Source organism: Rhinolophus ferrumequinum, chromosome 9 (genome assembly GCF_004115265.2).
Source record: "Rhinolophus ferrumequinum isolate MPI-CBG mRhiFer1 chromosome 9, mRhiFer1_v1.p, whole genome shotgun sequence".
In the NCBI taxonomy this organism is placed as follows: Eukaryota; Metazoa; Chordata; class Mammalia; order Chiroptera; family Rhinolophidae; genus Rhinolophus; species Rhinolophus ferrumequinum.
In genome coordinates this window covers 63,877,649-63,894,499 of record NC_046292.1, presented here as the reverse complement: position 1 = coordinate 63,894,499, position 16,851 = coordinate 63,877,649, and the positions used below count along the sequence as shown (strand labels likewise).

The 16,851-nt window shown below is 40.0% G+C and overlaps 1 protein-coding gene across 1 annotated transcript in view; it reads right to left on the bottom strand.

Moving 5' to 3' along the window:
- DNAI3 (dynein axonemal intermediate chain 3) overlaps positions 1 to 16,851 on the bottom strand; it is a 68,901-nt gene that overhangs the window by 38,887 nt on the left and 13,163 nt on the right. Inside the window, exons 4-10 of the mRNA XM_033113305.1 lie at positions 16,304 to 16,485; positions 15,316 to 15,420; positions 12,673 to 12,831; positions 11,405 to 11,604; positions 9,748 to 9,864; positions 6,164 to 6,354; positions 5,223 to 5,347 (exon numbers count right to left, since the gene is read on the bottom strand). Of these exons, the coding sequence (XP_032969196.1) occupies positions 5,223 to 5,347; positions 6,164 to 6,354; positions 9,748 to 9,864; positions 11,405 to 11,604; positions 12,673 to 12,831; positions 15,316 to 15,420; positions 16,304 to 16,485 (1,079 nt within the window). The remainder of the gene's footprint in view (positions 1 to 5,222; positions 5,348 to 6,163; positions 6,355 to 9,747; positions 9,865 to 11,404; positions 11,605 to 12,672; positions 12,832 to 15,315; positions 15,421 to 16,303; positions 16,486 to 16,851) is intronic.

Sequence of the window (16,851 nt, the reverse complement as noted above, 5' to 3'; positions counted from 1 at the left end):
GTGTATGGAGGAAGCCCTGCAAGGAATACACCAGTGTGAAGGAATAGGTATGTTAACCATAGTTAGCACAAGTGTTACCGGGTTACCATTAAGCAAAACACTTGCATGGTTACTGTTCTTTAAACATAACTACCAAAAATGTAGGCCCCAGAGGCCACGGGTTTGCCACCACTGAGGGAAAGATTGCAAACTGGAAATGGGGTGAACTCTCTTAGTTAATTTGGTACTCTGTGGATCCTAGAGAAACCTTTACTTTTGAAGATAAAACCTTTTAATACTCTCCTATGGTTTTGTTGGAACATTGAAATCATTTGAATTATTTCTTTAAGAAATTGTTTGCTTGTCTTTATTAATTAAAAAAAATTTTTTACACTTTATTTATTTATTTTGACATTTGATATTATTTTATATTAATTTCAGGTGTACAGCATAGTGGTTAGATATTTATATAATTTAAGAAGTGATTCCCCCAGACTAGTCTAGCATCCACTTGGCACTATGTATAGTTATTACCATATTATTGACTATATTCTCTATGCTTTACTTTACATTCTTATGACTATTTTGTAACTATCACTTTGTACTGCTTAATCCCTTCATTTTTTCACCCTGCACACGACCCCCTTCCCATCTATCACTCTAATAAATCTAGTACCCATTTGACAGCATACATAATTATTACAATATTATTGAGTATATTTCTTATGCTATACCCTACATCCCCATGACAACTGTGTAACAACCCATTTGTACATCTTAATCCTTTCCCTTTTTCACTTGCCTCCAATACTCCCCGCCCCAAAATCTGGCAACCATCAAAATTTCTCTGTATGAGTGTTTCTGTTTTGTTTATTTTGTTCTTTAGATTCTACTTTGTTCTTTAGATAAGCAAAATCACACTGTGTATGTCTTTCTCTGTCTGATATATTCCACTAAGCACAACAGCCTCCAGGTCCATCCATGCCACTGCAGATAGCAAAATCTGCAATGTCTCCCAGTCTTGGCCAGGTGGCTTTAGGTAGTAGGAGTCCTGTGTCACAGTCTCCCTGGCCACTTGCTCTGGGTGTTCCAGAGTGTCCCTTGTGTGGGCTGTGTGTATCCTACTATAGTTGAACCTTGATAGCTATTGGCATGTCAGGGGGTGGGATTGACCCTTAGACAGACTGACTGTGGGGTTTGGCTACATCCATAGCTTATGGGCTGCTGTGCAGGGGGCTTACCCCACTGAGTAGGACTCAAGCCAGTGGGCTCTGGTGCCTGTTGAGACCACCCTTTGTGCGTGCTGCCTGTGGGGCTAATTGGGTGCTGTTCTGCTGTGGTCTGAAGCCAACCTCCATATATGTTGGTTCTGGGGCCTCTTGGGAGGGGCTGCGGTGCAGGCCCAGGCCAGCCACTGGCTGTGATTTGTCGTGGAGTACCTGGTAGGAGCTGCAAAGCAATTCATAGTTGTTCACTGCCTGTGTGAACAACACCTAGGGGTGTGTGGGAGAGGCCATGCTATGAACCAAGGGTGGCTGCCACTAGTAGCAGGTCTGAGATAGCTCTGCAAAAAGCCAGGACACCCCAGCCCTGCTACATCCTGCCAGTTGCCTTAAGTTTCAGCCACAGGTAAAGCCTCCTGCGGTATGCAAGTTGGGTGAAGCAGGATCTCAGGAAGTCAGTAGAATGGGAAGAGTTGTGGTCAACAGATTAATGTAAATTCTGCTTTGTTGCCAGTGCCGAGCTTGCAGCTACTCAGCAAAAGTATCAGAGCACACCGAAGCCAGTCACTGCCTGCTAGAAGCCCATGGACTCCAATAGTTTTCCAAGAAAAAGTGCAATTTGGCCAGGCTGGCTGCTCCAATGCACTCTAGGAGAAAGTACCTTGGTTGGGAGAGATGGGTGGTGCGAGGTCCCAGTGAGTCAGCAGAATGGAGCAGCGGAACTCATCAGGCCAATCAGATTCAGATTTGGCCGTGGTGGGAGGTGGGCTTAACACAGGAAAGATGGCGCCTGCCTGCTGGCTGCATGGGAAGAGGACCTCACACAGGGAAAATGCCGACTGTCCTCTAGTCTTTCCCCTGAAGCCATGCACCTCAGTCTACCCCACGCCTGTACATCTCCGTCACCTCCCAAGTCACCGTCGCTCCACTGAAGCACAAGGTGAGTGCCTGCGAGTGAATGAGTCTGTGTGCTGTCCGTTTAAGAGGACATCTGGGTTTCCCACAGCCTTCTGTCCCACCTGGATGGTCGGAATTCCCACGGTTTTTCACAGCCAGATGTTGTGGGGTCTCCTTTTCCTGGCACCAGTACTTTGGGCTGGGGAGCCTGGTGTTGGGGGGTTTGGATCCCTATTCCTCCCAGGGGGAACCTCCGTGGCCGAGATATGCCTCCTGATTCTCAACCGCCACACGGAGGTTTGGGGCCCTTTCAGCATCTCTGTCCCTCCGACCATTTTTCTTTGTATTTTTATTCATAGGAATTCTGTTTGGCTAGACTTCAGATAGTTCTGCAGGTTGATTGTTCTGTAATTTAGTTGTAATTTTAATGTGTTTATGGAAGAGTGCAGGCACAGTGTTTATCTACTCTGCCATCTTGGATCTCTTCTTCAAATAGGTTTTCAATTCCTTGCTCTCTCTCTCTTCTTCTTCTGGTACCCCTATCATGTGAATGTTGGTATGTTTGACGTTGTCCCAGAGGCCCCTTATCCTCATTTTTTTGGATTCTTTTTTCTTTTTGCTATTCTGATTGGGGGTTTTCTGCTACCTTATCTTCTAAATTGCTGATTTGATCCTCTGCTTCATCTAATCTACTGTTTATTCCCTCTAGTGTATTCTTCATTTCAGTTATTGTATTCTTTATATTTGAATAGCTCCTTTTAATGTTTTTTTATCTCCATTTTTACATTTCCTATCTGTTTGTTGAAGTCCTCCCTGAGATCATCAAGTATCCTTATAACTAGTGTTTGGAACACTGCATCTTATAGATTGTCTCCATTTGTTGAGTTCTTTTTCTGAAACTTTGTTCTGTTCTTTTATTTGGGACATATTTGTTTGTCTCCTCATTTTGGCTGCCTCTGTGTTTGTTTGTACGTATTGGGTAGGGCTGCTATGACTTCTGGTCTTAGTAGAGTGGCCTTATATAGGAGGTGTCTTGTGAGACCAAGTGGTGCAGTCTCCCTGGTCAACTGAGCCGGGTGGTGCAGGTGTGTCCTTTGTGTGGGTTGTGTGTGTTTTCCTGTTGTAGTTGAGTCTTGGACGCTGTTTACACATCAATGGGAGGGATTGACCCTGGGGATGACTGATTATGAGGACTGGCTGTGACTACAGTGGAGGAGCTGTGATGCCAGGGCTGATCCTACAGAGCAGGGTTTGCTTTAGTGGCACTCTGGTGCTTGCCCAGATTGCACTTTGGGTGTGTTGTCCTTGGAGATGACCAGGTAATGTTCTGAAGCTGGTCACCAAGCATGCCAGCTCTCTGACCTCCTGGGAGAGGACTCACTGCAGGCCAGGTTTAGCCACAGCCTGTGCCCTTCCTGGGGCCACCTGGTATGAGGCACAAAGCAATCTGCAGATGGCTGCCACCCACACTGGTCTTGGTGGTGCCTTGAGAGGCCAAGCCTCAAACCAAGGCTGGCTGTCACTAGTGCTGGGCTTAGGGCTGCTCAGCCAGAGGTATGGGACACACTAAGTCCAGATGCTGCTTGTCTGGGTTTTGTGAATCTTTGAGAGGTTATAAGAAAGTCCATACACAGCATGAGCTAAGATAGGTTGTTTGTACAGAAAAGCCAGTGGAAGGGGCTTACATGTGCCTGAAAGTTTAATGGGGCAGGTCTCAGGGAATCACTAGGACATGGCAGACAAAAGGTGATAGCCAGTTTGATGGAGACTCAGATATAGTGTCTGCCTGTGTCTGCACACATGAAGGGGGAAAGCTCAATAAAGAAACAATGGCTTCCTCCAGCTCTTCCGTCAGCTGTCACCCTGAAGCCAGACAATTCAGTTCTTCCCTGTATGTTTTTGGTGTCTTGAGTTGCTGCCCCAGCACTGGCACTAAGAGCAAATGACTCCATCAGCAAGTAAGTCTGTGTGCCTGGAAGTTCAGGCACACTTCCATGGCATGGAGTGGAGAGTAGTTCTACAGGGAGTGGAGAGTAGAAAAATGATAGAAAACCCCAGCGAGAGAATGGCACCATTTTTGTGGTAAGTAGGCTGTGATAAGAAAGAACTAGAGAGCTGTCCTTTTGATCTCTAGGTCCATCATAATTAAAGTATCTAGACTCTATTACAGTAAAACTGCCTTAATTCAGATAAGTTATGGAAGAAGAATAAGGGAAGGCTAGGGTTTATTAGGGAAAGCCTTAATTATTTGATATTAATAGTTTATAGAAACAAAATATTATTATGCTTAAGTACATTGAAAACACTTTGTCTAACCCTACACAGTCGCCTCCCCCTAAGCAGAACTCTTCTTGAGCAGATATTGGAAATAGAACCCTGTGGGGCAAACTCAGCCTTCAGCCTTGTTTTACTTGGATTGCTGTGTGTTTTGGTTTGGTTGAGTGGGTGTTTTGTGTGTTTTGGTTTGGCTTTAGAATAGCTATTTAAAAATTTGGAGATTTCACACAAAATTCCTAATGGCTGGAATCTCTTAAAAAGTGGGACCACCTGGCAACAAGAGAGCTGGCAAATAGCTGTCTCTACAGATGGGCATTCTCTAGGGCCACCATCCCCACTGCTCCCCATTGCTCTCCCACACAACCATCTTTACTCATTACCATCACATACTAGTGACTTTGGAATTGAGGAAATTCATGTGAAACTAAAATCTATCTGCATTTGAACAATTACTATTTAAATAAAGCCCATAAAAGAGTTTGCTCTTTAAAATCAGTTGAACATTTATCTTACAATGACTTTTTTAAAAATAACATGTTGAGGAGCATTTGAGATCTTGCTCCCTGACATATGTGGTCAGTTTGGCTCAAATAAGCTCTTACAGAAGTTCAAAAATAAATAAATAAATACCATGCTGATTTGTTCAATAAACCTTTTCAATAAAACTAACTGTAAACTTTAGTTTCACTCAAATTGAATGGGGGCAAATTCCAAACTGAAGAAAGCATGACTTTATAAGGGTTTACAACATGGATTATAAAGCACTTCTCAAAGGAAACTGCTAAAGAGACACATAAAAGTAGTGTTTGAAATGTTTAGACTATGCAGATGACTCTCCTTCATTACCTGAGGGTGTATGGGATCAGAGAAACTCCAGAAAAGAATCAGTGATGGTTGCAGCAATAATTTACTAGAAAAGTAGACTCTGTCTTCAAGGGAGAGTCGCACAGCCACCGACACAGCTATTAGCCCTGATGGAGACACAATTGAAAATGAAGATGTGCAGCAACTATACATGGAAACGTGTTTCTAGGTTTTGCTTTTCTACATAGTCACTGTTCATTTCCCTTCGGATGAAACTTGAGCAAAAATATTCTACAGGAGACCAAGAGTTTTCTTCGAGCTCCACTGTTTAATATGGTTTGCCAGTAGCCACATGTCACTTAGTTAGCACTTGAAATGTCCCTATCCAAATGGAGATGTACTGTTAGTATAAAATAAACATTGGACTTTGAAGATTTTATAAGGAAAAAATGCTTGTTTGTTTGTTTGGTGAGAAAAGGGCCAATGGTGAGGAAGGAAGAAGAAAGAAAGAGGGCAAGGGCCTCTCTCTCTCTCTCTCTCTCTCTCTTTGAAGTCTCACCTTCACACATTTCTACCTCCCTTGGCTGCTCAGTCCTTTAAAGGAGGTGTGTTTCCTATTTTGTCCAGTAATCAGAGAGGCAGAGTGGCAGGGAGAATAAAGCTAACCTTGGGCATCCAACAGTCCTGAGTCAAATCCAGATTTGGCATTGCACCAGCTGGATGACTTGAGCCAGTCAGTCACTGCCCTGAGTTGAGCTTTGGTCCTCTCTGTGTAAAGTAGAGGTCATAGTGGGTGTCGCACAGTGTTGCTTGTAGGATACATGACAGAGAGAAGGTGCGGAAAGAAAGTGTTTGGCAGGTGCCTGGCACTCGGCAAATGGAAGATGTCTTATTGAAATTGAGCTAATTTGCAATTTTACACATAAAAGCAGCAGGCTATTTCAATGTCATCACAAAGGGACTCGTAGTCTCTTCCACCTCACCATAGATATCCGGATGCCATGAGACACAGGTGATCATTGTCTCCATTAGGCTATGAAGATCAGTAAAGGACTGGAACTCCTTCAAATGGGTATCAGTCTTGTCCCCAAAGGTGCCTTCTTCTTCTGCCAGGCATTTCCAGTCATCAATAAATGTGTTCATGATTTCATTTTGTTGCAGGGCTATTTCAACACTATTTTGTTAAAAAAAAAAAAAGCAATGAAGACGTTAGATTTTAGTATTCAATGATACTATCTTTCAGCAGCTCCCCCCTACTTCATTTATACTGAAAGAAAAAAAATTCTCAATTATATTTAGTAACTAAAGATTAACCCCATATGAAAATAAATGACTTAAGAGAAAAACACAATTCATGGCAGTGTGCTACTCAGAACTTCTAAGAACGTGCTGTTCAGCTCCCAGGATGTGGTTCGCTGACAGCCTCTAGCACCTTCACCATCTGCTTTGGTTTCCAGGCCAAGGCTTGCTGTCCCCAGTGAGCACAGCAGCTGTGGGAACAACAGGTCCTGGCCATTTCTGCCTCCTGCAGGACTCCTTCCAACAGGCCATTTTCACTCTGCGGCTCCCTGTTGGGTTGGCTGAGACTGTCTGAACCTCTCCCTGCCCAATCCTGTTTCCCTTTCCTTTATTTTTCACAGTGTAACCCACAGCAAACCTGTCCTTTGAACTTGGTCTCATTGGCTTCCTGAAAACCCCAAACTGACAGAAAAGGCCATTTGCTTAGCCATATTCAGTACCAAATGCTCACATGTATGAATTATTATACTAATATATAATTAGGATTGTGTGTGTGTGTGTGTGTTTATATAATTTAGAACAACAAATAAGAGATTCTTAAGGGGAGAATTGGAGTTTAGAAGTGTGTGTGTGGTGGTGATGGTGGTGGTTTAGTTGTCACAATGCCTGGGAGAGCAAATGTATTTAATTTCAATACTAAACTTCCCGCAGTGCATGAAATAGTCCCTAAAATGAAGAATTATCCTGATAAAAATGCTAATATTGCTTCTTAAAAAAACAATCTGAGTGCTAGGCTCATCTCTTAATAGTCTAGGGATCCTGGCTTGCCAGGCTCCTGTCTTAAAAGTTAGTATAAATTACTAGAATGTTTATTGTCCCTTCATACGCTTAGGTTTGAAAGCTCAGCTGACTCGCAAAGCCTCTAGGAACTTTCCCACAATTAGAATGCCACCCAGGGTTTTACCCTAATGATTGAAAGTCCAAATAGCTTGGTGTTTTAATAGGTGTGGAAAGAGGTTTTAATAAGTGGAAAGAGTGGTATCTCAATTACGAATTTCCTAAATAAGAAAAATGCTTTATTTAGACAAAGTAAACATTACATATGATAATAGATACTCCTAAAACGTAATTAAACAAGGGTACCATTTAATACCTCTGTCATTAAGCATTAACACTATCATTCACTGCTTAATGAAATACTCTTTTGGTTAAATCCTTCGTGTACTTCACTTTTCAAACTAGAAGCATTTCTAGGACCAGCAGCATCAGCATGACCCGAAACTGTTAGAAACACAGTCACAGGCTCCACCTCAAACCTATTAAGTCAGAACCTGCTTTTTAACAAGATGCCCCGGTGGTTGATATGCACATTAAAATTTGCATAACCCTGTGTAGGTAGGGTAGAGTCATACCCTGGAGCTCCAAGGTTTAAACCCCGTTTCAAGTAGAAATATTTGTTGGCATTTTCAAGATCTTATTTCTTTCTGTTTCAGCCTGAATGAGAAAGGAATTTCCGAGAGAGAAGTTAAAGGCAGGGCCTTGGCTCTGGTTTCCTGATTCTTCCCTATCAGGGTGAAGGGGGAAGTAATTCACTAGGGAGACATGAAGACAGCACCTTTTCTCTGGTTTCCCGTTTCTTGATTTCCCTGCACTCTACGACTTGGTTCCTGAGAGTGATGAATTGGAGGCTGGCAACGCCATTGTCTGTGTTCAAGCCTAGGAGTATCATTGTTTTCTTGTTTGTTTGGTTTTTTTAATCCCCAAATGAAATTTCTTAGTTGCTTTGAGAATTCCCTGGAAGTTTCTATCTCTCCTCTCACATGATTTCCTTCTTTTGCAAATCATGCTTCCCTTAGGTTCGTCCTGGATAAATTTCTATGAGAAAGAAAGAACTCATTTCTGAAAGGGCTCTCTTCCAGAGCAAAACTAGGCTTATATTAATTTTTTTTAAATTAAATAAGCCTTAAACAGTTTTAGAATGTAGAGGGTGGCAGTCATATGAACATGGGTTTCTTATATATTCTTGGCCAGTGCTATTATAATTCCTGTGCCAGTTTCTCTCTTTCTTATAGTCCTGGCTTCTCCTTCCCACATCTCAGGGAAGGCATTATATTCCTCTCTTTATAAGCATGGCACGTGAAAGGGAAGAATAAAAGGCCAGGACTACAGATAATACACAATATGGATAATTGAAAATTGGTTATAGATCATTTATTCCCTCAAAATGGGTTGTAGAGAGACAGACTTTTCATTTTTAATGTTCTTATGAGGAAAAAATTATATAACTACTTCATTTTGATATGGGGAAAAAGAAACCTTAGGTTTTCTTGTTTCTTTTTCTTTACCCACATAAAAAAAAACAAACAAACTATAAATAGCATGCTTCCCACGAGTGGCACATAATTAATATACTCTCTAAATCATTGACGAAGTTTTGAACCAGATTCTCCCTTGGCATAGATAATTTTCAGGACAGACAATTAATCCAGTCTGAAAGAACTAATGATGTTTTCTTAAAAATAAAAAAGCATACCTTCGGCTATCTAGGAACTCGACCACCAAATTTTTAACTTTGGAAATAAATGGAAACCAACCTATTGGGTACAATTGACAGACCAGTCCATCATTGGTTCCACTTCTCTGAGCCCTGGCCGCTATCAGCTTGATGAGCACTTGTCAAGCTCTTTCTCTGGTTTAGAAGTCCCACGGCTCTGCCCACTGTCTTAGTACCACTGTAAGGGGTGTTTTGAAGACACCTCTCTTTTAGAGCCAGTAAGAGTGGCAGCCACACAGGAATTAAGGATAAGGACGACATATCCAAGAAGTATACCCGAATTGAATGTAGATTCTTCTTTTTTTTAAAATTTAGGTTCTTATTTACAAAGATATTTTTGTCAATTCCCATCATCATAAAATAATCATCCTTAACATCCACAGCACCTTCATCTTCATAATCTTATAAAAGTCAATGCAGCTCAAAAAGCGGAGTGAGGAGTGGAGAAAAAGACTCTAATAAAAGAAGCCGGGGTAAGTAAATGTTAATTTGCTGTTATGAAAACATCTTCACATTCTCAACTGTGCACATCTTCCAGGTTTACACACTGTTTGGTGTGGCCCTAGCTTTCGAGGTCTAGGATGTTGCTTGGCGATAGAAGAGAAAGAAAGAGTGAGAATCTGTGGAGAACGTCACACGCTCATGCACATGTGATAACTGTCCTCATACGTTCTGTCTAGATACCATGTATTAAGCTGTTTTGTAAGACCTGTTATTGTAACTACACATACACGTTTTATGTTTTATTTTAAAAATTTAATACACAATTTTTACCTTACGGATGCGTTGTTAAGAAAATCGGTAAAAGGCTTTGATTGTCCAAGTGTTTCTTTTTCCTTTTCTAAAAATTCTCTTGGATAATATTGCACGGCAGCATTTTTGGGATATGTCCTAATATATTACAAGAAAATTGAACATAAAAAATTAGATCAAAGAAAAGTAAATATAGGTCATGTCAGGTCAAAGGTTTATCTCTGTGACAGTGTTAGGATATTATTTTATATTTAAATTCTATGTATTGATATTTTCTTTATCTTAGATAATTGATCTTAACTGCCATTCAAAGTATTTGTGTATTTCTCTCAAACATAATCAATAAGCTCTTATTTTCTAAAAATTTTATTTAAATATTATTTTAAACTCACAGAAAAATTGTAAGAAGTCTTCTCAACCCCAGGCTTTTTCCCCTGTGCTCTCCAATACACTGTCTGGCTCATCTTCTTTTAATACCGTACCATTCTGCCTCTCTTGCTTCAGGACTTGCCAAGTTCCCTACTGTCTGCCGCAGAGAAACCACTTCTCTGTCTCCCTCTGCTACTTCCTCCATTGTACCCAGGCTGGTCTCCTCATGGCCCCATGCAAACTCTGTTGTTCCCCTGTCCCTGAGTGGTTCAGGTTGTTTTTAAAATTTGAGCTGTTTTCCCTTTCTCTATGTCTCCAAATCATATTCAACATTCATGGCTTATTGTCTACAAATTTAAAATTATTTAAAATAAAAAGTTTTTTTAAATACTAAAAAAATGCATAGCTTATCTAAGTATGTCTTCAAAATTATACAATATTTGAAACCTAGCACAAGTCCCCGAAACATTCCCTCGGCAATCCATTTCACGTCAATTCATTCACAGGACTAATTTTAATCAAGAGCTTGATGTGTGAAATGATACGGTTTGTAGCCTCCAAGTGCTCTGGCAGACTGACAGGTGAGCTGATGAGTACAATATGGGTCTTCAGTGTTACGATAAAGACACCTCTAAGTTCTAGTGGGTTCCTAGAAGAGGGAGTGATCAATTCTATCTAGTGTTTCCAGGAAATCACAGAGGAGGGGCCACTGAACTTAAAGGGTGAAGAGGAGTTCCCCAGTTGGACAAGGCAGTGAAGCGCATTTTATTCAGAGGAACAGCATCGGCCAAAGCAGGAAGATATGGAAGGGTGGGTATTCTAGGAGATGGAAGCAGCTCATAGGGTTAGAACACAGAGGACTTGTTTGGGAACAAGGCCATGAGGCTGGAGGAAGGAGGACCTTGTATGTCATCCTATGGCTCTGGAGCCAAAGAAGACATTTAGGCAATGACCTAACAGTCTGATTTAATATGCAAGAATGATGACTTAGGCAGTAGAACAGAGCAGTTAGGAGGCAATGGTAATATTCCAGGTGAAAGCAGTACTGTAATTATTAACAGCATCCACCATTTTCCTACTTCACAGTCTTTGTGGTTTTATATACTTGTATCTCATTTTCCTATTAAGATTTTAAAAGGCATTGTTGAATGTAATAAGATCTTCCTGAACTGAATTACTCTGTGGAGATCTATATCATCCTTTGTCAATCCATTTCTTTTTATTATAAAGCTCTCTCAAAATAATCATAGACATTGCTAGATTTTGCTGTAATCGCCTTTGAAAATACATAAAGCTATCACATACTTACCATCTTGTCTGAGTACTTGTGCCTTTGACTTGGGGGACTGCTTGCATGCCAACATCTTTCTCAAGTTGCTTAATGGTAAAATTTTTATCTGGATAGGCTGTACATTCAATATAGGCATCTTTTACGCTGGAAGCATTCTGGTCACTGAACTGAATTGGGGCACCAAATGCACTTCGTTTTCGAGAAATCATGTATGTAATCTGCAGCACAGGGAAGCAGTAAAGGGAGCATAATCAAGTCCCTGGAGAGAAATGGGTGTGCAGTAGAGAATGCGGGTGCTCTGCCCAGATCCTGTCAGGTCTCTGTATATTTTCTGGGCACCCCTCCAGCTCCATGTGCCTTCTCTTCCCACGGCCACCGCTGCTGCTTTGCTATGCAGCACTGCTCCAGGGCTACCAGGACCACTTTACTCTCAGGTATAAACAACAGGAGGTGACTGGCTGTTTACATCCCAACCCGTGATGGACTGGCAGGAGACATAAGAAAGCCTATCTCCTTTGCTTCTGTTTGGGACGACTCTGAGGTATCATTTACACTCCAGAGTTCCCCGAGGGGGTCAGGCTGAAACCTTCCCTCTGCCAAAGTTTTGCCTGAGGTTGTGCCCTTGCAGGGCTTCTGCCACATCCCTGATGCCACATGTCCTGATGCCTTTCCATTTCGAGTATGGGGCACTTTCAAAGTAAATCACTCACATTCAAATCCTCTTCTTAGGCAATGGCACTCTGTCAGTTTCTTAGGGAGGCTGTAACCAAGTACCACAGACAGGGGCACTTAAAACAACAGGAATTTATTCTCTCATAGCTGTGGAGGCTAGAAGTCCAAGGTCAGGGTGTCGGAGATTCCTTTTTTTCTGAGGGCTCTAAGGGAGGATCTGTTCCTTGCCTTTCTCCAGGCTTCTGGTGATGCCAGCGATTCTTGACGTTCCTTGGCTTGTCGATACAGCACTCCATTCTCGGCCTCCTTCCGCTCTCCCTGTGTCTCTATGTTTTCACTTGGTCCTCTTTTTATAAGAACCCCAGTCATATTGGAATAGCACCCTCCCATTTCCTAATAGGGTCTCATTCTCAGGTACTGGGGGTTAGGACTTCATATGTTTTGGGGGGGACACAATCCAACCACTAGAACACACCAAAGACAATGACCATTCTTCTATCAAAAGAAGAACCACGTGCCCATAGCAAGCATAGCAAACCTGACAGATCCTTCAGGAGTAAGTGCTGCTCAGCTGCAGGGAGGTAATGAACAGAGATGATATTCAAGCCTCTGACCTGCTTTGTGGGTTCCTTAACTGATTCTTCCGCGATTTCTTTTTCACTGCCCAACGAAACCCATGGTTTAGAGACAGGTGGCTTATAAATAAGGATGTCTTCAGCAGCATGCTCCTTAAGTTCTTTCTGTTCTTCTTGCTCTTCTGATACTGCTGGGGGCTAGAGGAAAACAGCATTCTAAAACATATGACCAATTTTAGCTTATAGAGACATGTATTTATTTTGCAATAAACTTTACTTTTATATTAATTCGTTAAGCACTTCCTTGCTATTTTTCTTCTTTGTTGGTTCATGCTTTTTGATTGAGAAGGAAACTAAGCAAAAAAAGGAAGAGCAAAGAACAGAAAAGAAAGATATCAAGGGTATAGAGAGAAGATGAAAAAAGATAGGAGAGTAGAAAAGGAAAAGATATGTGATAAGAAAAAAAAGCATGTACTGCACATGTTTATGAATATGGAAACTAAAACAATGTTAAGTATAAAACTAGTTTTCTCTGATTTAATGAAATTTCTTTGATAAGAGGATTATAAGTATTCATAAACATGGTATCCATTAAATAATGAGCTAATGTTTTTAAATCAAGATTTCCACAAGGAGATACTAGAGAGACACATATCAATATCTCTCTCTCTCTCTATATCCATTTATCTATCTACCTAATAAGTATCAATAGGTGAATGAACTGATATATTGTGTTATAATCATAAAATAAAACACCATAAAGCAGTTGCAATGAAAAAATTTGATCTACATATGTATGATATCTGAATGTATCAAAATGAATAATCTTAGGATTTTATAATTCAGTGAAAAAAACAGTTGCAGAATGATTTACATAATTTTATGTGACTTTTAAATAAAATAATAAAACACATGATTTGTGGAGCATACATATATGGCAGAAATATAAAATCATGGACAGGAAGTATGTATAATAATGACTTTTGAATAATGCTTCCTTATAAAAAGAAGTGAGGAAAATGGAATTAGGGGGTATGCAAAAGGGAGTGGAACATTATCTATTATATTTAATTTCCTTTTTTTGTTTGTTTGATTCTTTTTATTTTATTTTTTATTTTTCAAGTATATTTAATTTCTTTAAAAAATTGAAGTAAATATGGTAAGATATTAATATTTGTTAATTCTGGGTGGTGATTGTATGAATATTATTATCTTCTCTGTCTACACATTTATAATTCTCTTTCTACACATTTGAAAATATCTCCCTATACAGTCATGAACTGCATAATGACATTTTGGTCAATAATAATAGTTCCATAAGATTATAATGGAGCTGAAAAATTCCTGTCATCTAGTGATACGATAGCCAGGGTAACATCCTAACACAATGTATTTCTCAAATGGTGGTGGTCGTGCTGGTGTAAACAAACCTACTGGGCTGCCAGACATAAAAAAGTATAGCACATACAATTACGTACATTACATAATACTTGATAATGCTAATAAACAACTATTATGTTACTGGTTTATGTATTTACTATGCTATACTTTTTATCATTGTTTTAGAGTGTACTCTTTCTACTTATTTTAAAGAAAAGTTTGCTGTAAAACAGTATGTCATGTTACACCAGCAGCAGCCTCAGACATCTCGTTTACCACATCTCTTGATTGTGTCATTTTCTCTTGTGCTTCATTTAATCTTGTGTTGCTTTGTACAGTGACAAGTTGTACAGGCTTGTAGCCTAGGAGCAATAGGGTGTACCATCTATGGTTGTGTAAGGGCACTTTATGATGTTCACACAACGAGGAAATCATCTAATGATGCATGTCTCGGAACCTGTCCTGCGGTTAAGCGGCACAAGACTGTAACAAAAAAATTAAAAACACAACCATAAAAATGAAGTTGAAAATGTTAAGGCTAAGTAAAAGGTTACCTTTAACTTCAAAATTGTTAGGTATTTTAAAATTCAATGTTTTTCTTTATTTTTCTTGTTTATTGGACAACCACTCCCTCAGTCTGACCACGCCTGCCCCTGAGGGAGCGAGATCAGAAGGCAAGTCTCAGAAATCTGTTACCTTTCATGATCACATTGAAAAAAACACCCTAAAGATGAACTGATTTTTGTCCCTTGGAAACCACCATTCTTTTATTTTCTGCTGCTCTCCCCACCAACTGCGCACTGAGTAGGTCATCCTTTAAAATTTGTGCTTTTAAACAACATAACAAACATTTATGGAGTACCTGGCTTTGTGTCAGGCACTATACAAAGGGCTTTACCTTGTTTTAGTCCATGTAATTTTCACAACAACCCTGGAAATGGACACTAGTGGTGCCACCATTTTGCACATGACCAACTCAGTAACTTACCCTAAGTCATGGGGATGGCAAGAAGAGAACAAGGGATATGGGCCAAGGAGTGGCTGAGAGCAGTGGTACCCTAGAGTCACGGTGTCTGCTCTCATTGGGTCAACAAAGGGCTAATTAGTACAGTAGCTGCTACCTTGAGATGTTTGACGTAGTTCCTCTCACATTTACTGCTGTAGGTGCCAGCACAGTATCTAGGCCCCAGGGAACCAGAGCTGAACAAGAATAATCATAACCACGCATAGATCTCCCCCCTCTGGGAGATCTACCACTTCCTTCTGACGATGAACCAAATGCAAGGGCATGGGTGTGCTTACATTTAAATAGTTTTCCTTTCCCTCTTCTGTTCCAATCAGATAGAAATTAAATCCATATTTGAAGTCTTTGTCATAAACAAGCAGAAGCTCATCTTCAGGATATTCCTATAGGAATAATAGCAAAAGAAGGTTAGTTACAGAACATTTCATTAATAAACAACAGAATATACCTTTGCCTCAAGTGCACATGGAACACTGTCCAGAATAGATCATGTTAGGCCACAGAACAAGTCTTAATAAATTTAAGAGGACTGAAATCATATCAGGCATCTTTTCTGACCACAATGGTATGAAACTAGAAATTAATTCCATAAAGAAAACTGAAAAATTCACAAATGGGCGGGGATTAAACAACATGCTACTGGGGCAGCGGGGGGGCGGGGGGGGGGAGAGAGAGAGAGAGAGAGAGAGAGAGAGAGAGAGAGAGAGAGAAGGAAGGATAATGATGTTTCATGGTTACACAGTTCATTGACACAAAACTGATTTCTTTCATTGGTCATAAAAGATAGCCCTGGTGCTAATTATGGCTATTAACTCCAAATTGCAAAATTATTTTATTAACTTCAAAAAGCTCTTAAAACACGATGGGTCCAGAGAAAATTGCCATGCAATTTTATTTCTAACAGGGAAAAAAGAAGCATTTCTTTTATTTAGCATTGTGCTCTGTCGTGTGCTTGGAGACAAATCTGGACCAAAGTTATGAATTAAACAATTAAAGCAGTATGGGAAAATAAGGGTAGATTCCTGATTTAGTTAAAACTGGGCAAGGATCCGTTTTTCTAGGTGTGGAATAAGACAGACAGTCCCTGATAAGCATTTGCTTTTCGCAGAAGATCATCAAAGAGGATTCTAATGGAGCTGAGAATCAAGTCAGCATTTGCCCAGAGTCAGGGCTGTCAGATGCGAACTCAATAATCTAACTTTTGTTGTTATGTACCAGGAACCCCCTGAAGCAAGATTAAAAGATAAAAAGGGATGTTATACTTACCTGAATAATTTTTTTGAATGGGTAGAAATCAGATACTGCAGCTCTCTTGTGAAAGTCTGCAAAAAAATCTTCTTTTTTGATAAGTTTATAAGGTTGTTCATCTGTGAAGTCTTCGTTTACTCGGCAGTTAAATATTTCTTGGGTCTTTGTAGTTAACAGTAAAGGATAAATTTCTGGATGACCTGGGAAAGACAAAGTAGAATTTTGATATTTAATGTAACCACTTAAAATATCAGCTATGGGAAATATGAAATTGTTTGCTGCAGATAATTGTCTTGGTTGAAAATGTTAAAAATACTTTAAAATCATTGGTCTTATTTTAAAGTAGGTGTATCCATTATAAAAAATGTCAAAAAAGATTTAAAAAAAATAACAATTACTCATAATACTACCTCTCAAGAGAGCACCTCTATTAATAGTTTGCCCTATTTTCTTCTAGACACTCTGTATATTGTATCTTATATGAAATTCTAAATCCTGACTTTAATGCTTACCATTATGTCACAAGTATTTTCCTATGACCAATATAATCGTTTTAACACATTTTA